Raw genomic sequence first — 19,506 nt, forward strand, 5'->3', positions numbered from 1 at the left:
TATTATTTGTTCTATTGAGAATTTTGATTATTTCAGAGAAGATAGATATATACACATAAGATTTATAAAAGCCAAAAAGTTGGCAGGGATATTTAATCTTTTGGGAAAATAGAATGAAGTTTGAGTACCCTTAATATCTGAATGGGTGAACTAATGAGCAGAATCTCATGAAATGATACTCAACAGAAATAGATAAAGTCTGCTGCTTTTAGATTATTAAAGGAAGAAAAAGAGAGAGAAAATTATTTGAGAATACAGAAAATATTTATATGCAAAAATGGTCGTAATGGCATTAGCTCAAATAGCTCAAATCAGAAGTAACTTAAATGTCCAATACAGAATAGTTAAATAAGTTATGGTGAATCTGTATAGTGGACTATAATGCAATCATAAAAATTGATTTTGAGGAATATTTAATTTTGTAGGGACATGTCCCTGATAGAATGTTTATTAATAAGCCAAAATAAACACTGACGGAGTGTTTTCCTAATTGTATAAAAAATATTTGTGTGCGTGTACATGAAGAAAAGTCTGGGGAAATATATTGACTTGTTAACATGAATGTTGGGTTGTGGGTGACTTTAAATTTTCTTTGTATTTTCCTCTCATTTCCAAATCTCTACAATAAATAAATGTAACTTAATAAAATCATTTTTTCCACGTGTTTTTAAGCATCCATAAATACAGGACTGAAGAAACCTGGCTGAAAGCAAAAAAGACCAAAAAGTTTTAGATATATATTAGTTCTTATTTGGCTTATAATTAATATGGCTGTCCCCAAAGTGCAATTTCAGTCTTTATTAACAAAAGTACAGTCCAAAATGAAGAAGGCAGTACTTCAGCTGTACCCAATTCTAGGCACTGTACCTTTGGGTAAACTTGAGTTGTTCAAATGAACAACTGTCTTACACCATATATCATATAAGGAATTGATCATTTCTTTTCTAGAAAAGACTTAGGAGGATATTTAGAGTAGTTTCAAGTGGAAGAGAAATTAGGTGTATTCTAGATTCCTTTAAAGAAAAGATCTAGATCTAGGTTTAATGGAAGAAAGACACAGGGAAACAAATTTTAGTTAAGGAATACATCTCTAATAATTACACACCCCTACCCCAGTAATGGCTTCACTTTGGTGGAAGTAAAATATTCCAATACTAAAAGTATTATTATTAAGCAAGATTTTCAGACTTTCCTATAGAATCCTAGGTTCCTATAAATAATTAAGCTGTAATTTAAAAATGTTCACTCTAGTGTATCAAATACCAAATTTTAACACTTTGGAAATCAATAACGTGTTCCTGATGTGCTGCTTGCTTAGTTGACTTGTTTTGGTGCAGACCTCTGAATTGAGTTTTTGCCTGCTTGCTTGCTTTTTCTGAGTTCAAGCCTGTTTATTTACCACTTGTATTTGTGTGTCTATGTGAATCAGGATTTTTATTAATAATGTGTAACCAAAAGAAAATACAGGAATAAACTGGATACTGAGACTGATAGAAGACTATAATTAACACCTATATCCTCTTATTTCAAATTTTTATATTCGCCAAAACATTCATTGTTTTCAGTGATTGATTTATTCAAACATAATACTGCTTTGATCTGTTTTATATATGGAAATCTTACCAGAAGTTGTTTGAGAAAGGTATTCCACTGCCTAAAGATGTTCAAAAAAGTCTGATATTGAGTATGGTCAATTATACCTATAGAACATATTTTCAATCTGCCTACTTCTCTTTATTTCTCTCGCCTTAGTCTAAGCCACCATCTTCTGTCATCCAGACAACCTCAAAAACTTTCTAATTGGTCTCATAATTCCCACTGTAGGTCCTGTAATCCATTCTTCACAAAGCAGCTGGAGTGATCTTAAAAAACATAAATCAAATAATATCATGTTCTTACTTGGAACCTTCAGTCCGTCTTCTTCCTCTCATCTCAAACATCATTTCATATGCTTCTTTTCTATCCTGTAAACCTACAAAGCTGTTTGCTAGCTCAGGACCCTTCACTTCTTCCTCTATTGGAAGCAGGAATGCTCTTCATCCCATTCTTCACCTTGGTAACTCCTCATCTTTTGTGTTTCGGTTTCCACCCTCTTTAGAGTAGAGGGTGGACATTATATTCCCTTTGGGTTAGAAATAGGCACATGACCCCACCTTTTATTTCTCTCAGCGTATCTGAGACATTCAGAATTGGAGCAGGGAGAGGAGTATTGTTCGTCTGGCACAGTGTCCTGCGGCTTAGGAAGATTTTAGTTGGTGTTTTTGAAGGGAAGTGCGTGTACATGCTTCTGTTTCAAAGCTAGGAGGAAGATGGGGTGGGAGTGTGTTATAAGAACAAAGGCATCTTCTTTCCACGTAACACCTAGTGAAAAGTAGACAGTATATTTAGTATGTTTTGGTTGTTTATAAATATTTCACGTAGTTAAGAAAATTAGGTTAAATGGCTTTGATGAAGATCATACTACTATTAAATGTCAGTGCTAGACTCAATTCTGTTAAATCCTACAACTCTACAATACTTAATTTGGCACTAAGGAAAGAAAATACTATCAGTGTAGAAGCTATAAGCTCAGAGAAAGCCATTCTTCATCTTACAGAATCTGTTCTTCTTAACACTTGCATATACCCACTTCCAGCTTTCTAGTAAAAGCCAGATGGAAAAATTGGCTTCCTGAGAACTTAGCTGAGATAAGAGTATGTCCCTGCATTTTCCTGACAAATCTCTTGATGTAGTAAGAATAAAATTGCAAACAGGGTAGGTAGATTTTATTCTGTTCTTTCTTATTAACTTGCTGTCTCAGTTAAGGTTGTGTTCACCTTTAAATATCAAAAATCCCAACAGTAGCTTAAAGAAATGGGAGAAGGGTAATTTTCTCATACAAGAAGTCCAGAAGTGGCAGTCCAGAACTGGATCCAGCTTCTTCCCCATCAATAGTGGGTTGGCTTTTGCCCTCCTGCTTCTCACCACATGGGCAAAAGTCTAAAAGGGCAAAGGGATATATATATACCATCTTTGCTAGGTGGTGCTTCCAAGAAGGTTTTTTACAATAATCAGACTTCTTATGTCTCGTTGGCCAGACTGTATCATATAGCCCCTTGCAGCTAGAAAATGACTAGGGAGACAGTGAATAGTGTCTGCATCTTGTGCTCCCTTCATTTAATGTCGTTTTAGCCTGATATTCCAAGTACCTAATATCATGTTAATACTGCATTGTACCTTTTAGATTTACATTGGTGCAGAAGCATACAGTGGAATTTAACCAAGTGGCAATGGCTAATTCAGATGGATCCGAAGCTATGTTGAACAGAGTGATGACAAAAGATAATATTGGTGTCGCTGTGGTATTAGAGGTCCACAAAGAACTATTTGGAGCAGGTGAGTGCAGTTTAAAATATCGTTACTGAAAATAAACACCATTCTAAGTTTTCCCATCTCAAACAGGTGCAGAGAATCTTGCTGTTATTTATTGCATAGTTATTTTCTTGTCTTAGAGGAAGGTTAAGGGAGATGGGCATGAAAATAGCCGTAATTATGTAAAGCATTATGTATTTCTTGGGATGTTACTTACCAGGTAATCTGTAAAAGGGAAAATCTTTAATATGCTATTAATTCCAAAAGGTTATTTGAAATAGGAAATGTTTTAGTTAGGCTGAATTTGGCAATTATGATGAGTTGGTTCTCTTTTTAGCCATATTTTTAGCTTCTTGATTGTGAAATCTTTTGTCTTTAAGGTTAAGTACTTGGCACGTTTTCTCTAATTTCTTTGTTATATCTCAGTCATTGTCAGGGTAAGAGCAGATCTATTATCTACCTGGTACTTTTCTTTTGCATTTTAGATTATTTATAGCTTCCTTCAAAGTCAGAAACTCATTATTGTGTTTTGCATATCCAGGCCTTTTTCCCCTTTCTGCTGCCACCTTTGAGCATTTCATTGTTCACTTAACTATATTTTAGGCAAGAACAAGGAACCACATCAGGGCTTTTATTTAAAATTTTTTTTCTGTACTTACTAGTAGAAAAAAAGATTTTGCCTTGAGTATGGATTTGAATTATTCAGACCATGCGTATCTGTCAAACCTCCTTTTCTCATTTTCTTCAATTTATCCATCATCGACAATTTTTTTTTTTTAAAGATTTATTTTTCCTTTTTTTCCCAAAGCCCCCTGGTACATAGTTGTGTATTTTTAGTTGTGGGTCCTTCTAGTTGTGGCATGTGGGATGCCGCCTCAGCGTGGCTTGATGAGCAGTGCCATGTCTGCACCCAGGACTTGAATCAGTGAAACCTCGGGCTGCCGAAGCACAGCCCGCGAATTTAACCACTCGGCCACAGGGCCAGCCCCAACCATCATTCTTTGATATGAGATTTTAAATTTTCTTCTTTTTTAGCCTCTTCATTTTTACCTGCTTTTATGTCCTTCCCAGTCTCAGTCTTCTCAAAAGTTTGGTATTTTTTCTTCTGGTAATGTGAAAATTGAATTTCTGTTAGAGTTTTACTCTTCTTTTAATGTACAGAAGAATAATTATAAATTACACAGTGGACACTTTCACCTTCTGAAATATGTCTGTCTTGTACTCCTAGAAGAAGAGTTTAATGTTATAGAGGGTGCCTATGGCCCCTTTGAAGGGGCAAGTTTTTTGATTTTTTTTTTATGTTATATATCTATTTTATTTTGGGTTTGGGTGGAGGAAAAAAAATAAAGACATCTCTTTTAAGCCTTCATCTTGGCACGTCGGCTGTTGCTTCTGTATGAGTTCCTGATTCACACTACCTATATGATCTGGGACATTATGAAGTAGACTTTATGGTATACAATTTGTATAATATACAAGTATATACATTTGTATAATACATAATAATGAACAATATAAAGTAGACTTGGGTTGATAGTGCCCTGGGTTCCAAGAAAAGGAAATGTGAACACTTGCTAGAGAGATTTATCCTTAACCCAGGACCCACAGGGCTCCCACAGATAAAGTCTTGGTAAAATAAATGCTCCACCTAAAATTCTAAATACAAACTTAGGAAGAGACAGGCCACCTTCAGCTGAGGTATTTTAAGTGAGAAAAGGAAGATGCGTAGAAAGTTTTATAGTATGATCTCATTTTTTTTTGATTATTTGGTTTATTTCTTTTTTTGTAAATTTATTTTTTTATTGTGGTCATAATAGTTTGTAGTATTGTGAAATTTCAGTTGTACATTATCATTTGTCAGACACCATACAAATGCGAAGGGTCAAGTTTTTAATATTTAATACAGTGAACATTTAATCTGCAGCAAAAAGTGACACTATAAAACTTTTAGGAAAAGAAGAGAGCTTAAAGAATTTTGGCTGCAAGTTTTTATCTTATAATTAAATTACTTTAAAAATGACTCTGTCGTGTATAACGGATACTTCAATTACTTGTTTACTCAACATTGAAGGTAATTATACTTGGTAAGACGGAAGGAAACTCATAGTAGACTTAGAAAGTTAGGTGTCTTTCTGCAGAGTTTATATTTTCAGTATAAAAATTTGAGACATCTCTAGAAATTCCAGTAGAAGAATGAATTTTTGTATGTTCGCTAATATTCCAACAGTACAAAAGCATGTAAAATAAAGTGAGAGGCCCCTCATGTCATTCATACTCTCCAGGAGTAGCTCTTGTTTATTTCTTTACACATTACTAACATAGAATATATGTATATAGTTTTATTTAAACAGTATCCTACCATCCATGTTGATCTTTTTTTTTTGACTTTGTTCCTTAAATATTTTATGGACATCTTTCTCTGTCAGTACATGTTAACTAAATTTAATTTTCACAATTTTTAATGTATTATCCTGTCTGTCATTTTGAAAATACTATGTTAATATTTATTTTGAGAAGAATTAAAAAAACCAGAATTTTAGAGGAAAAAAGAACCTTAGAGATTTTCTGGTTGACTGTCTCATTGTCCAAAGGAACCTGAGCACCAAAAAAGTTAAGTGACTGGCTCAAGACCACACAAAATAATTAGTAATAAAGCTGGGTCTAAACCAAGTATCCAGACTTTGAAAGCATGCTACTCCCTAATTCTCATTTTTAAAATGACGCTTTATTTGGGTGAATGGTATGAATTTGTTTTGATAGGAAATTCATTTCCTCATTTTATTTTGTATGGATTAATATAATATTATTGCCTTTTACTCCTGAACCATCAGTGATGTGCTTAGGAGGTGTAAGGTTGAATGAGTACTGGGCAAAACCTGCCTCACTGGGTTTTTGTGGTATTTAAATGACAGAAATATTTAAAATGCTTGTTTACACTAAGAACTCAGCAAATCAAGGTACTATAATTAAATGTTGATTGTATCATGGTATAATTGTTAACTCGGACATGTGGAGTAGGAGTCAGCGAAGTTTTCCCCTAAAGTGCCAGATAGTTAATATTTTAGGCCCTGTGGGCCACATACGGTCTCTATCACAGTCTTTTAAAAAATTTTATATAGAACTCTTTAAAAATTTATAACCAGCCTTAGCTCATACGGGCTATACAAAAACAGGTGGTGGGCCAGATTTAGCCCATTGCTGCAGTTTGTCAACCCTAATCTAGAGGAGTATTTCCCATTTTAGGATTACCAGAATCTCAGTACCTTAGCTTCTAAGCACTATTAAGAGATAAAGGGGAAGATATAAATTAATGGAAAAGAGTAAAGAAGTGGCTGTGGGCTTTTGGGAGAAAACGTTAAGTTGCTGCTTTTTTTGATACATAAAGCATAACCGTATCCTCCTTTTTCTAATATTTAAATTTAGGTATGAAGCCTATTCATGCTGCAGACAAACAGCTGCTTATAGTGGCAAATGCCCACATGCATTGGGACCCAGAGTATTCTGATGTGAAACTCATCCAGACCATGATGTTTGTCTCAGAGGTTAAAAACATTCTGGAGAAAGCCTCTAGTAGGCCTGGCAGCCCAACCGCAGATCCTAATTCCATCCCGCTGGTGCTATGTGCAGATCTTAACTCATTGCCAGATTCAGGTATTTATAACATCATTTCCTCATTGCTTTCAATTTTGCTTTTACTTCTGGGTAAAGGGCAGCTAACTCCTAACTTTTGAGTAGAGAATGTCTCCTCTAAATTAGGGAGTGTATCAGTAAGAATCCTAGGGATGGGACATAGGGTAATCGAGGAGAGTTTAGTAAAGAAGCTATTTTGAAAGGTGCCTAGCAGGGGTAAGGGACACAAAACTCTGCCACTAGGGGAGTTAGGGACCCTTTACCACTCCTGTATCTCAAGGGAAAAGTGGTGGAAGCTGTTATCAGAACTTCAAAAAGTAGTTGTAAGGAGGAGATGGCCATGTAATAGGAGTGATGGCTTTGAATTAAGTGATGTGATCAATCCCAGGCAAGCCAACAAAAAAGGAGCTAGGCGAATATATATTCCTACCTCACTCTTCTCCTGTCTTCTGATCTGCCAGTGCTGCTTATTTACCAAATCTACCTACAAACTTAGAAGGGAGGGATTTGCAGCTGATGCAAGTAAAGGTCAGCCTCCTGTGTCACAAAGTGCAGTAGAGAAGGGATCCGAAGAGAGGGAACCAGAAAATATCCAGCACAGGTAGCTATCTGGTTTAACACTGGCAACTTTTAAGTGAATTCATTAAATGATATTTAAATGCTGATATTAAGTGCAGTAGTGATCAAAATCGTCTGAGGATTTCACGTTACTTCTTGAGTTCCACTAATCTACTTTATGTCCTAACATATTATTTTACATCTTTGTAAAAAATCAGTTCTGCATTTTAGATATTAAATTTCAAATGTAAAACATAAAGTATTACTCTTTTGCTGTTATCAAAGCATATTCTAAATATTGTATATTTTCAATAAGCTGTTTTAAATTGTTTAAAATAATCACTCAACAATAAATATTGGAATTTGGAATTGGAATATTCATAAAACTCACAAACCTAGAAAACATCTTTACTTTTCTCCTTAGCAAATAAAATGCTGAAATCATCCTTTCACAAATGTTTGTGTTCAGCTCCTAGCCCCATTGGCACCTTAACCATGTCTTCCTTTCTTAAACCTTTTTTTTTGAGTTGAATTGCTCTCATAGACAAGTTTTCCCCTATCTCATTTGATTTGTTTAAGCCAGTGAGGTGTCATTTTGGCAGCATGGCATAATGAGCTGACTCTGGAACTGGACTGTCAGGTTTGGATCCCGGTTCTACCACTTAGTAGCTGTGCAATCTATGACTAAGTTTCTCATTTTTATTAAAGGGATAATCATTTTATCCACCTCATAGAGATGTTTGTGAGGTTTAAGTGCATAAAGCCCTTAGAACTGTGCCTGGCATGTAGTAAACACTAGATAAGTGATAGCTCCTTTTCACCTATTCAGAATACTGATATTGCACTCATCACTTATTCATTATTTGTTGCTGTCGTTCCTTACCACAAAAAGAAAGAGATGACGAACATTGTTCAGTAATCTTCATCATAAGAATGGTTGTGATTTTTTTTTCATGTTTACCTATTCAATGGAAGCAGTGTACTTTTTAATTTTTTTTTTTTTTTTTTTTTTTGGTTGAGGAAGATTAGCCCTGAGCTAACATCTGCCACCAATCGTTCTCTTTTTGCTGAGGAAGATTGGCCTTGAGCTGACATCTATGCCCATCTTCCTCTATTTTATATGTGGGACACTTGCCACAGCATGGCTTGATAAGCAGTGTGTGGGTCTGCACTTGGGATCCAAACCAGTGAACCCTGGGCCACCAAAGTGGAGTGCACAAATTTAACCACTACGCCACTGGTCTGGCCCTGCTGTGTACTTTTTTTTGATGCTTCTACTCTCTTCAGCTTTTTAGACATCTAATATTTTTGATCAAGTGGTATACTTCTAGCATATGAATATAGAATGATGTTGCCTAGCTGAAGCTAGACATTGAAGTGTTGAAGGTGCAAAATCTATGTTTGTTGTAAATGATTTATTTTTTTTATTGTGTATGCTATATTTTACATATTCCCAAAGTTGTTGATTGACTGCGTAGAATGGTGAAAGGCTAAACAGATGCTTTGGGATTATATTCTAAAAACATTGAGGCTCAAAATCTTCCTGGTGAATGCTGCCCTAGGCCCTGGGAATCTTCTTTAGCCTGCAGAACCGTTAAGAAAACTGAGGGGGCACAACAGTTAAGTTCGCATGCTGCGCTTCCGTAGCCTGGGGCTTGCAGGTTTGAATCCTGGGCAGGGACCTATGCACTGCTTATCAAGCCATGCTGTGGCAGGCGTCCCACATACAAAGCAGAGGAAGGTGGGCATAGATGTTAGCTCAGGGCCAATCTTTGTTAGCAAAAAGAGGAGGATGGGCAGTGGATGTTAGCTCAGGGCTAAACCTCAGAAAGAAAGAAAAAAGAAAATAGGATATTTCTGGATGGTCCTGATACTTTTCTCTGAAATAGGCAAATAGCCTTTTGTTTTTGGACCATATGCAATTGCTGATAATTTGATTCTTTTTTAACAACAACAAAAAGGCAGTTTCATATGGCTCAACCTAATAAAACCACTCTGAACCTGGTGCACCTACCTGGGAATGGAGTTTTGCTGTGAAATCTTGTGTAAGGTCTAAATGCTAAATAATAGTATTTCTTCCTTCTTTATTCTACTAGGTGTTGTGGAATATTTAAGCAATGGAGGAGTAGCTGACAACCATAAAGACTTCAAGGAACTAAGGTACAATGAGTGTCTTATGAACTTCAGCTGCAATGGAAAGAATGGAAGCTCAGAAGGGAGAATCACACATGGCTTCCAACTGAAGAGCGCCTATGAAAATAACTTGATGCCTTACACCAATTACACCTTTGATTTCAAAGTGAGTGACAGCCTCTGGGCTGGTGTAGAAATTATTTCACACAAACAAGGAATAAGTTATTTATGCTTAAATGTATACTCTTCAGGAATTTTTAGATTTGCAAAATGTCTTGGCTATGTATACACGTAAATTAAGGGGCTTTAGTTAGGTTTTGTGGTGGTTATTGTTGACTTGAGAATTCTTTTTGAACCCTCATTTGTTCAAATTTCAAATAATACTGATTTAGCAAAAACTTTAAAAGGCTTACTATGTGCCAGGCACTGTTCAAAGCACTTTATATTTATTAGCATAGTTAATCCTCACCTATTTGTACCATCACTAACTTTCAGTAAGGATTCAAATAATAAGAACATGATTTAGCTAAACTCACCTTGAATGAATTTTTATAATATTCTCTGAAAATTTTCTTAGTACTTTCCATTGGTTCTTATTTATCTGTGAATTTTCCAGATTTCTTTGAGAGAAGGGGTTAGAGGGGGTACCTAGGGTCTGCTTTACATCCATGTAGTCATACTAATATATTCCCAGGCAGTGGAACACTCCAGCTTAATGAAGGGAAAAGAAACTCTTTTCAAAAAAGTTCAAAAAAAATATCAAAAAGATATATTTGCAAAATAAGAAAAAAAATTAGAGAGCCCGTTGTACAAGACTGGTTGTTCTTTAGAAAGATTGATTAGTAGTGGTTTTCTCTAGTTAATTGCTTTCCCTTTGCCAGTTTTCTGATCACTCTATCTACCTGTAGCTCTTCCATTGTGCCTTTCTTTGACTTTCTGGCATTTCAAGCATGTATACTAAAATCTTATACTATCCTTAAAAAATGCAGATGTTAGTCATTTGGTGGAAGAAACCTAAAGGGAATTTAATAAAATATCAAAGGAAATTTATGAAATGGGCCTTTACATGTCTTCAGTAACCTTTTTCCATTTTCAGTGCTTGTTACCCTCTTTCCAAGAAACAAATAGTGGAAAGAAGAAAGAAAATTTGTGTGCTGATGCTGTTAGCTTTTTGTAATCATGAAGTGGAAAAAAATTTGCTTAGAAGAAATTGAATCTAATTTTAGTATGTTTGCTGTTGGAGTAAATAATTCTATTCAGTGATAGTTGGTTTTGTTCATATCACTTGTATGCAGTGATGTTCTGATAAATATTTAATAACCACCTTTTTGGGAGAAAAGAAGCCCTAATTTGTTGAGTTTGCTGGTTTCTGTGGAATAAATACTCCCACTGTAGCAGATTTCGAACTCTCAACATAATACCATTGAACACAGAGTTGGTCTGAAGTGCTAAGAAAGCTGGTACTAGCTGACTCTAGCACACCACTGCTCTTGTGTAAGCTTAAAGGAGAACCTCTAGATTTAATGATAGACGGTTTAGTAATCGTTAAATCCTATCTTTGTGATTATAGGGATATGTACTCACATGTCTGTGTGTGACTGCATCTCCCTAGCACAACATCTCTACCAGCACAACCTGGGAAACCTAAAATAAAGTTCCCCCAAATAAGTGTTCAATAATTTGACAGTTCTGATTCTTGTTTTGGTATGTATGTAGGTAAAAAGACCAAATCATTTCTACCTCATCTATGCTTTTATAAAGATTATTTTTCCTTCTCCATAAAGTAAAAATTAGAGAAACAAAATTTGGGATATTAATTTAAGCCATCTTCCTCAGTCATCTGAATTGTTTTAAATCCTTTGTTGATGTTGCTTCAAAAGATCTTACATGCATTAATAATTGGATCAAAAATCTTATTGAGCCATTTACATTGTCCAAAGAAGTACAGTTAAAGAACCAAAAATGCCAAAAGTGCATGGCTCAGAGAGTTTGATGTTTGGATATATAAGATAGCATGAGAGAGGACAGAGCTATAAATCTGTGGGAGAGAGGCATGTGTGGGAAGACAAATAGGCTGGTTGGCTGGATGGTAGATGGATGTGATGGGAGGGTGGAATGGAATGGGAAGAAAGGATGGCCAGAGAACAAAGGGCATACCTGACTAGAGGAAACTGAGCTTTTAGTCCAAGTAACAGACAATGAACTTTTCAATTTTATAAAAAGCATTTTATGTAATTAGTGCTATACTAATGTTGAAGGCAGTCAGTAAAAAAGGATAGGTAACATCAAATATTAAAATGTCCTGTCATCAGCATTAAATACAGCTCCAAATATAATATCCTGCCATTGCATCAATGGTGTGTTGTTAAATTTTGTTTACTTGGCTTAGCATTTGTTTACTTTCTTGGTTCTTGAATAAGTTAGACATGTAGAAGAGTAGTATTTAGAACTCAGATTCATTTAATCTAGAACTGATTTCGAGTGAACTGAAGGGTAAGCAATTAAGAGAATTACTTCCAGACCAGGTATCTTAATGAGTTCAGGGTGATGTAACAGAATACCATAGATTGTGAGGCTTATGAAAAACGGAAATTGTTTCTCACAGTTTTGGAGGCTGGAAGTCCAAGATCAGGGTGCCATGTAAACAACAGAAATTTGTTTCTCACAGTTCTAGAGACTGGAAGCTCAAGATCAGGGTGCCAGCATGGTCAGGTTCTGATGAGAACCCTCCTCCGGGTTGCAGACAGCTGTCTTCTCTTTGTATCCTCACATGGCGGAGAAGGCAAGTTTGCTCTCTGGGGTCTCTTTTGAAAGAGCACTAATCCCATTCATGAGGGCTTCACCTTCATGAGCCAGTCACCTCCCAAAGGGCGCACCTCCTAATACCATCACATTAGGGGTTAGAGTTTCGACGTTTCAATTTTGGGGGGACACAAACATTCAGCCAGTATCACCAGATAAGTTGAATAAATAGCTTAATTCAAACACTTTGCTCCTGCTTCTGCTTCCCCCCACCTCCTCAATCTAAGGATGTGCTTGAACCATTTCATGAAAAGAGCAGGGACAGTTTTTCTATTATGTCAGGTAGTAAATCTTTCTCTTTTACGTTATGAAATTTGTGTTATATAATTTTCTCACATTTGTTTACAAAACAAAGCTTAGCATAATGCTAGCTTAAACTCTTTTCGCTGTTTTTACTTTTCTCTCAAATACAGTTCTCTATATAGACCATACTCTTTACTAATATAAAAACTGTTTCCAACATTATAGTCTTTTAAAAAAGAAATGGTTTGAATCAAAAAAGGTTAAGAATCATTAGTCTATAACTTCCTTTGTGAATATGATACAATGTACAAATATAGGTACATATGTACACATATTTGGATGAGCTTACAGACAGGACTTGCTAAGGTTTTTGATAAGAGCTTTTACTCTGGATGTTGGAACCAAGAAAATAGTTACAAATGATGCCTTCAATTAAATACATGTTACTTTCTGGAGTGTTTAACATCTTCCTTGGGGCCTGTGTATGCAAAGGATTCTATACCTCTGGCAGCTGATCTGCGTAGTAACACTCTAACAAAGTGTAAGATATAGGAGGTTTTATTGAACATAAGTAATTGAGAATGTTTCATTTGTATTTTGTTTGCTTTATAGTTGAAGCAAAGAGTGGTCTCACAAAGGAAAGTAAACTACTCTGACCCTTGTCAACCCTTTTCCTAAAAACTAGGCATTAGCCAAAATGAAAGGATAATACCTTGTACTAATATCATTTCTTGACTGTTTGGACTTGGAGTATTAATGGCAAAAAGTCCTCCCCTGGATTCAAGCAGGTTCCTTAATTTGTGGTAAAGTAAAGTAACGGTATCTAATGTTGAATAAGACCTTCTGCCTCAAAAGAACTATTTTGTTATTTTGGTCTTGGTCATGTCAAAATCAGCAAACTGAGGTAATTGTTTACAAAATTTCATGATATAAAATTTTTGTCATTAAAAGTTTTTTTTCTTTTTAAAGTAGCCCATTTCACTGTAATACCATTTAAAATATTAACTGTAACTCATTATGTATAGTATTTGTAGATAGATACTTCCAGGTCTGGAAATACCTCTCCATACTTGGGCTCAGGCTCTCTTGATGTGAGTAGGAAGAAATTTGACCTTACTTTCTTGCATACACAGCCTGGGGCAATAAGAACACACTAGTTTTGAAAGTTACTGAGTAGACAAAACAAATCATCTAGCTCTAAGAGATACAACTGATGTATATATGGGTCCCTGCCAAATGTTTTTGCTAAGGTATTGTTATGCAGCAAGGAATCCAGAATTTATAGTATACCAGGATTTGTGAAAACAAGTATTCCAAACTAAAGAACAGATTAAAACAATTAACTGTATGTAGTATTTTTTGTGTATAGTCATCTCTCCTTATCTGTGGCGCATATATTCTAAGACCCCCATTGGATGCTTCAAACCACAGATAGTGCCCAACCCTATACCAAACCCGATACTATGACAGTTGATCTGATAAGCAAGACAGCTAAGTGACCACCAGGCAGGTAGCATATACAGCATGGATACACTGGACAAAGGGATGATTCACCCCTTGGGTGGGATGGAGCAGTATGGTCTAAGATTTCATCACTCTGCTCAGAACAGTGTGCAATTTAAAACTTAAGAATTGTTTATTTCTGGAATTTTCCATTTAATATTTGTGGGCACAGTTGACTGCGGGTAGCTGAAACCAAGGACAGGAAAACCATGGATAAGGAGGGGACTACTGTATGTAGCAAATCTGTGAAAGCTGAACTAGAGTTAGCAAATCTGAAAACATGCTTTACCCTGGCTTTGTTCAGATGTGTTTGGATGTCTTGATGGGCAAATAATTGAAAATAATGCCAATTATCATTAAAAGAATTAATTTGAGTCGTACCTTTTCATTAACTATGTATGTATTTACATAAATATCCTTATTTTCTGTTTATTGTAACTAGTAGATTTAGTGCAGTTTCTATAACATATATACTGATATATTAAATTTCACTAACACAAGTAAGCTAATTCTAAAGATGCCTAGGCATAATTTGATGTGTTTAGGTTCTCAGTTTGCTTATCACTTATGCACAAATGCAAGGCTTTATGATTCCAATAGGGTGCTGTGTTTCCCTGTTGAGCCACCTTTATTTCATGTAATACCCATTGAAGACTTGAGCTTTATTTGACCCATTGTCAATACAACAGGTACCAGAAGTACAGGTTACTCAGTTATTTGGCTTTTACAAATTATGGATTGTTCTTTAAATATCTTGAATTTTCTCTTTTCTAAGCATATATTTTTCTCCCCCCCCCCCCCCCAACCCCTAATCTCTTTCCAGGGCGTGATTGACTACATTTTCTATTCCAAGACTCATATGAACGTGCTTGGTGTCCTGGGGCCTTTAGATCCTCAATGGCTGGTTGAGAACAACATCACTGGGTGTCCACACCCTCACATCCCTTCAGACCACTTCTCACTGTTAACACAACTTGAACTCCACCCTCCACTCCTGCCTCTTGTCAATGGTGTTCACTTGCCTAATCGGAGGTAGTGGAGTACTGCCCCGCAAAGACGGGGATCTGTTGCTATGGACCTGTACAGTTGTAAATCAAAGTATGTAGGAGTGAAGTATGGCCATCCTTAAGCTGCTTCTTCAGGTTTCTTTCATTATGTGTTTGCTATAAGATTTTGTACATTTTTGTGCATATCGGTATCATTTGGCACTAGGGCTGGAACCAAAGTAATATTCTCTTTCCAAATTTTTAATTTAACGTATTTTTAAATTGGACCTTCATAGAGTCAGCCTTCATAATTGATAAATCAACATTTCAAGGCCCAACAACAGTGTATTTGTTTTTCCAAGACAAATACTTTCTTTTGAATGGTTTCAAATGAGCCAACCATTTTTGTAAAACGCAATTTTTAAAAACTATAAATACAAGATTTTAAACTGAATGATGGCATGCCTTTCAGGGGAAACTTTCTTGAATTTCTGTTTTCCATTATAACAAACTGATTTTTGGCTCCCCAAGTTATTTGCACATTAACAAAGCACTTAAATTTGCTAGATCTGTACAGAAACTATGATATAGCCTTTAGCCATAATAAGAAAAATTGAGAAATTAAAGATGGTTGCACAATATGCTTTCAAAATCAGGCATTTAACAGCACATGACAGTTTGTTGGGGGAAATGCTGGGTTTTTTTTGTTTTTTTTTTTTTTTGAGGAATCGCTCTATATTCTCTTCCCCTGTTAGTTAAAACCTTATTAGAAGTATTAATTCTAAGCCTGTCTCTCCAAGTTAATTTATAGGGAAACACTGGGTGATTTTGGCTGCCACACATCTTGAAAATAGAATTTGGTATATTTAGGATGCCCACAAAATTAGTGTCCACTATTTTTCATTATCCCCATCTACCCTTTTCTGCTTGATTGTGCTGGAAAAACAGATATTATATGATCTGTATAGCTTTTGCCCTTATAGTCAAATGTTAAAAAAATAACTGCTGAATGAAAAGTCCCTGGTCAAAGTTTTAGAAGGGGAAGGCTGTACAAATAGTTCATGTGTTTCCCAAAGTAGGTCAAGTGGCTGTTGGTTTTGGCTTGTGGAGGTGACAATGGAAAGAATTTGGGGGAGAGAGAGAACAGGGAGTAGTTGAAAGCCTTGGATCATTTTTCCTGACTCTAGTTGCCAAATGGCCATTATATGCTTTTAATCTTTGTTTCCGTTGTCTGTCAGGGTTGAATTAAGAAGCTACTGGTTTATTCCCAACTGTCGATGCTCTTTAGTTATGTTGGAATCCTTTTTTTGCCCAGGAGGGGCCAGTTGGAAATCTGTGACTCAAGAGGCAGTGAACGTAATACCGTTTTCTGGGGGAAAAATTGGTTGGCTACTTGATGTTAATTATGGCACAGTAACAGGAAAAGGTTGTGTCTGTGTTTTTAAGTTTTTCTTTATTCTGCTTTTTTGCTGCTATAAGAGTTTTCTGAAATTTATATTTTAAACTTTTCATGCACTTTACTGTTTCTAGTCTCAAAATGTGATATTTTTAATAAACAAATTTTCCATTATGTGAATGAAATTTTAAAAGAAAATAGCCTATATTTGTCTCACTAATATATAAAGTACAGGTCAAATTTAAATTATTTAATTAGTTTTAAATACATACAATTTGTCTCCTCTTTCAAACCTGACATCTTAGGCTGTTTTATTAGTCTTAAATGATGCATTTTCTTTGGTCGTTTTATAATAATTTCTCCCATAGTAAATTAATCAGGCTATATAAGATAATGTTTCCTTGGAAAGGTAATTTTAGTGGGACGAGAGTGTGGAATGATGTAATATCATATATGGGATTGCATCAGAAGGGTTCTATAAAGCCTAAACTCCCTTTTAAAAGTGCCTAGTGATAGAGGCGTTGTTTGTCATCTATTATAATTGGAATGTCATTGTAGTTGAATGAAGTTTAATGTAAATAAAATATTATTTTAAAAATGTTAAAGTACCAGAATAAACAAATAAACAAAGAGACAACCCTTAAGATGACAGATTTTCCTCAACGTGCAGGTATCCCTTCTTATATACCTCAAGCATTCAACATCTAGCCATGCAAACTGATTACCTGAAGCATAGTACTGGAAAGTAGAATAGCATGAAAAACTTAATTTTGTGGACATTACCTTTTTTTGTAATCAGCTACTGTATGTTTTATTTTAAATCTTTTGTTTTGGGTGGGTTTTCTGCTCTGGAGGTATATGCACTAACAAAACATTTTCCTCCTTTCATATACGCATGTTAATTAGCAATGTGAGCAATATTTCCTACCATACTTCACTCCCAATATTTTTTGAGATGTTTGTATAAAATGGAATTTAAAGTTCACTTATGATTGTATATGAACCACAGAGGAGCCCATTTATTAATAAAAAACTTTTTTAATAGTTAAATGTAGAGGGAAAAAAATAAAAAAAAATTGGGAAACATTGTAAACAGCTTAAGTTTATTTTGTGTATGATCGAGGCACTCTGTTGCAGGAAGGTGTGTAATTGGGTTCTCTCTGCTTCCAAATGCACTCTTTCAAACCATTCATTATCCTGTGTATTTTTAATGTGGTTTTAGTAAATGTTGGTAGTAGCTCTGTTGAAGTTGGTAATTGTGTTATGTTTTGGGTGGCACACACACTTGGGGCATGGTAACCCAGATTTCATGTGCACGGTTCCCCTTGAGCCCACTGCCCAAATTTCACACACCCTTCACCCTTTGTTCCCTTTGTAAAAGGAGTAGTATCTGTTTTGAGCTGCCAATTCAGATGATCAGAAATGCTGCTCTCCTCAGTATTGTCTTGTTAAAACGCATGCCATTTGGAACTTTGGCAGTGAGAAGCCAAAAGGAAGAGGTGAATGACATATGGTATATATTCAATGAAAGTGAAATATTTATGCTCATATACTTTCTAGTTCTCAGAATAAGTTAAATAAGCTTTATGCCAAGGGGCTGCTGCATATTTTATCTGAAGATAAAAGAAAATTTGGGCATTTTTAGATTGTGATAATGTGTTTTTTTTTTAACTGTTAAATATGATTTCTAGTATTTGTCTAAGAACTGGAGTGTTCTTTAAATTTATTAAAACAGTGTTGTTTGAGGAAGGAAAAACTGCACTGTTTGCCGTTACAGCAGTCATCCAAGTGCATGTCAAGTCACCCACTCTCTCAGGCATCAGTATCCGCCTCATAGCTTTACACATTTTGATGGGGAATATTGCAGCATCCTCAGGACTGACATCTGGGAAAGGCTCAAATCCACTTACTGCTCCTTGCTTGTTGACTTTGTTTTAAAATATTGTGCCTGGTGTCAACTTTTAAGCAACAGCACTGCCTAAAAGCAAGCAGAGAACAGAATCCCAGCACCATTCTATAGGCAACTTTTTAGAATTCAGATATAGTAAATCTGTTCAAGATTTATGATGTTTTATGTAAAAAAAAATTTTGTACAACGTAGCTGAATATTTTTGTTTCATTTCTTTGATGTAAGGCGTGTGAACGTTCGTTTGAATATCACGTGTTAAAGTCAGGTATGGCACAATGGGTTCTGAGACCAGCTTTTCCTCCCTCCCATTTGCCTTGTTCCAAGCTCTTTTTTTTCAAATTACTTTTCTGATATTCATAGGCAAATATTTAATTTTACTAATAAGCATCCTGTGTGAATGTATTAAAGAAGCCACTGTGTTTTAGTGTTGTAGTTTGCAGAAATATAAAGCTTCATTTCTTATTTGTCCCTATTCCTTGGTGTTTTAAAGTTCTATATTAAATCACAGAGAAGCAAGGGAGAAAGTTGAAAGAGATCTAAGGCTCATATCACTTGATTCTGTGATGGGTTATATTAGAATTGAGGATGTGGCACATTAAAACTGGAACATGGGCAAACATATTGTGTTCCATTTTAAAATGGTATCTCCTAAGCATACATTGTTAAATGGGTGAAAAATTGTTTGTATTTGCATTTCCAGGAATTTCTAAAAGTCACTAATGGCATCTGTACTTTCAAATAAAATAGCAAGGAGTAGAGAAAGCACAAGAAAAAATAGGTTAAATGTGTTCTTTGATGGAACCAGAGGTATATCATTCATCATTCTTAATACAAGGCTAGATTTTCTAGCAATAAAAATCGACTGTGTCCCAATACTTACTTATTTGTTTTTAAGGTCTTGTATTCTGAGTTCCTGAGGGATTTTAATAGCTTTGTAAAAGGCACTGACTGATCAGTAGCTTTGGTCTCAGAAAATGTCATCAGTTTCTGATACA

The 19,506-nt window shown here is 35.4% G+C and overlaps 1 protein-coding gene across 5 annotated transcripts in view; it reads left to right on the forward strand.

The window, feature by feature from the left end:
- Positions 1-17,790, forward strand: part of CNOT6L (CCR4-NOT transcription complex subunit 6 like) — a 98,642-nt gene extending 80,852 nt beyond the window's left edge. For 4 of the 5 annotated variants that reach the window (XM_044766192.2, XM_044766193.2, XM_044766194.2 and 1 more), the window contains 4 exons: positions 3,224-3,375; positions 6,775-7,002; positions 9,636-9,838; positions 15,044-17,790. In XM_044766192.2, coding sequence (XP_044622127.2) covers positions 3,224-3,375; positions 6,775-7,002; positions 9,636-9,838; positions 15,044-15,256 — 796 coding nt within the window. In that variant the 3' untranslated portion in view covers positions 15,257-17,790. Of the gene's footprint in view, positions 1-3,223; positions 3,376-6,774; positions 7,003-9,635; positions 9,839-12,340; positions 12,446-15,043 lie in introns of those variants that run through there. The other variant, XM_070505582.1, reaches the window with a different exon arrangement.
- Positions 17,791-19,506: the final 1,716 nt, after the last annotated feature.

This window comes from Equus asinus, chromosome 3 (genome assembly GCF_041296235.1).
Source record: "Equus asinus isolate D_3611 breed Donkey chromosome 3, EquAss-T2T_v2, whole genome shotgun sequence".
Taxonomy (NCBI): Eukaryota; Metazoa; Chordata; class Mammalia; order Perissodactyla; family Equidae; genus Equus; species Equus asinus.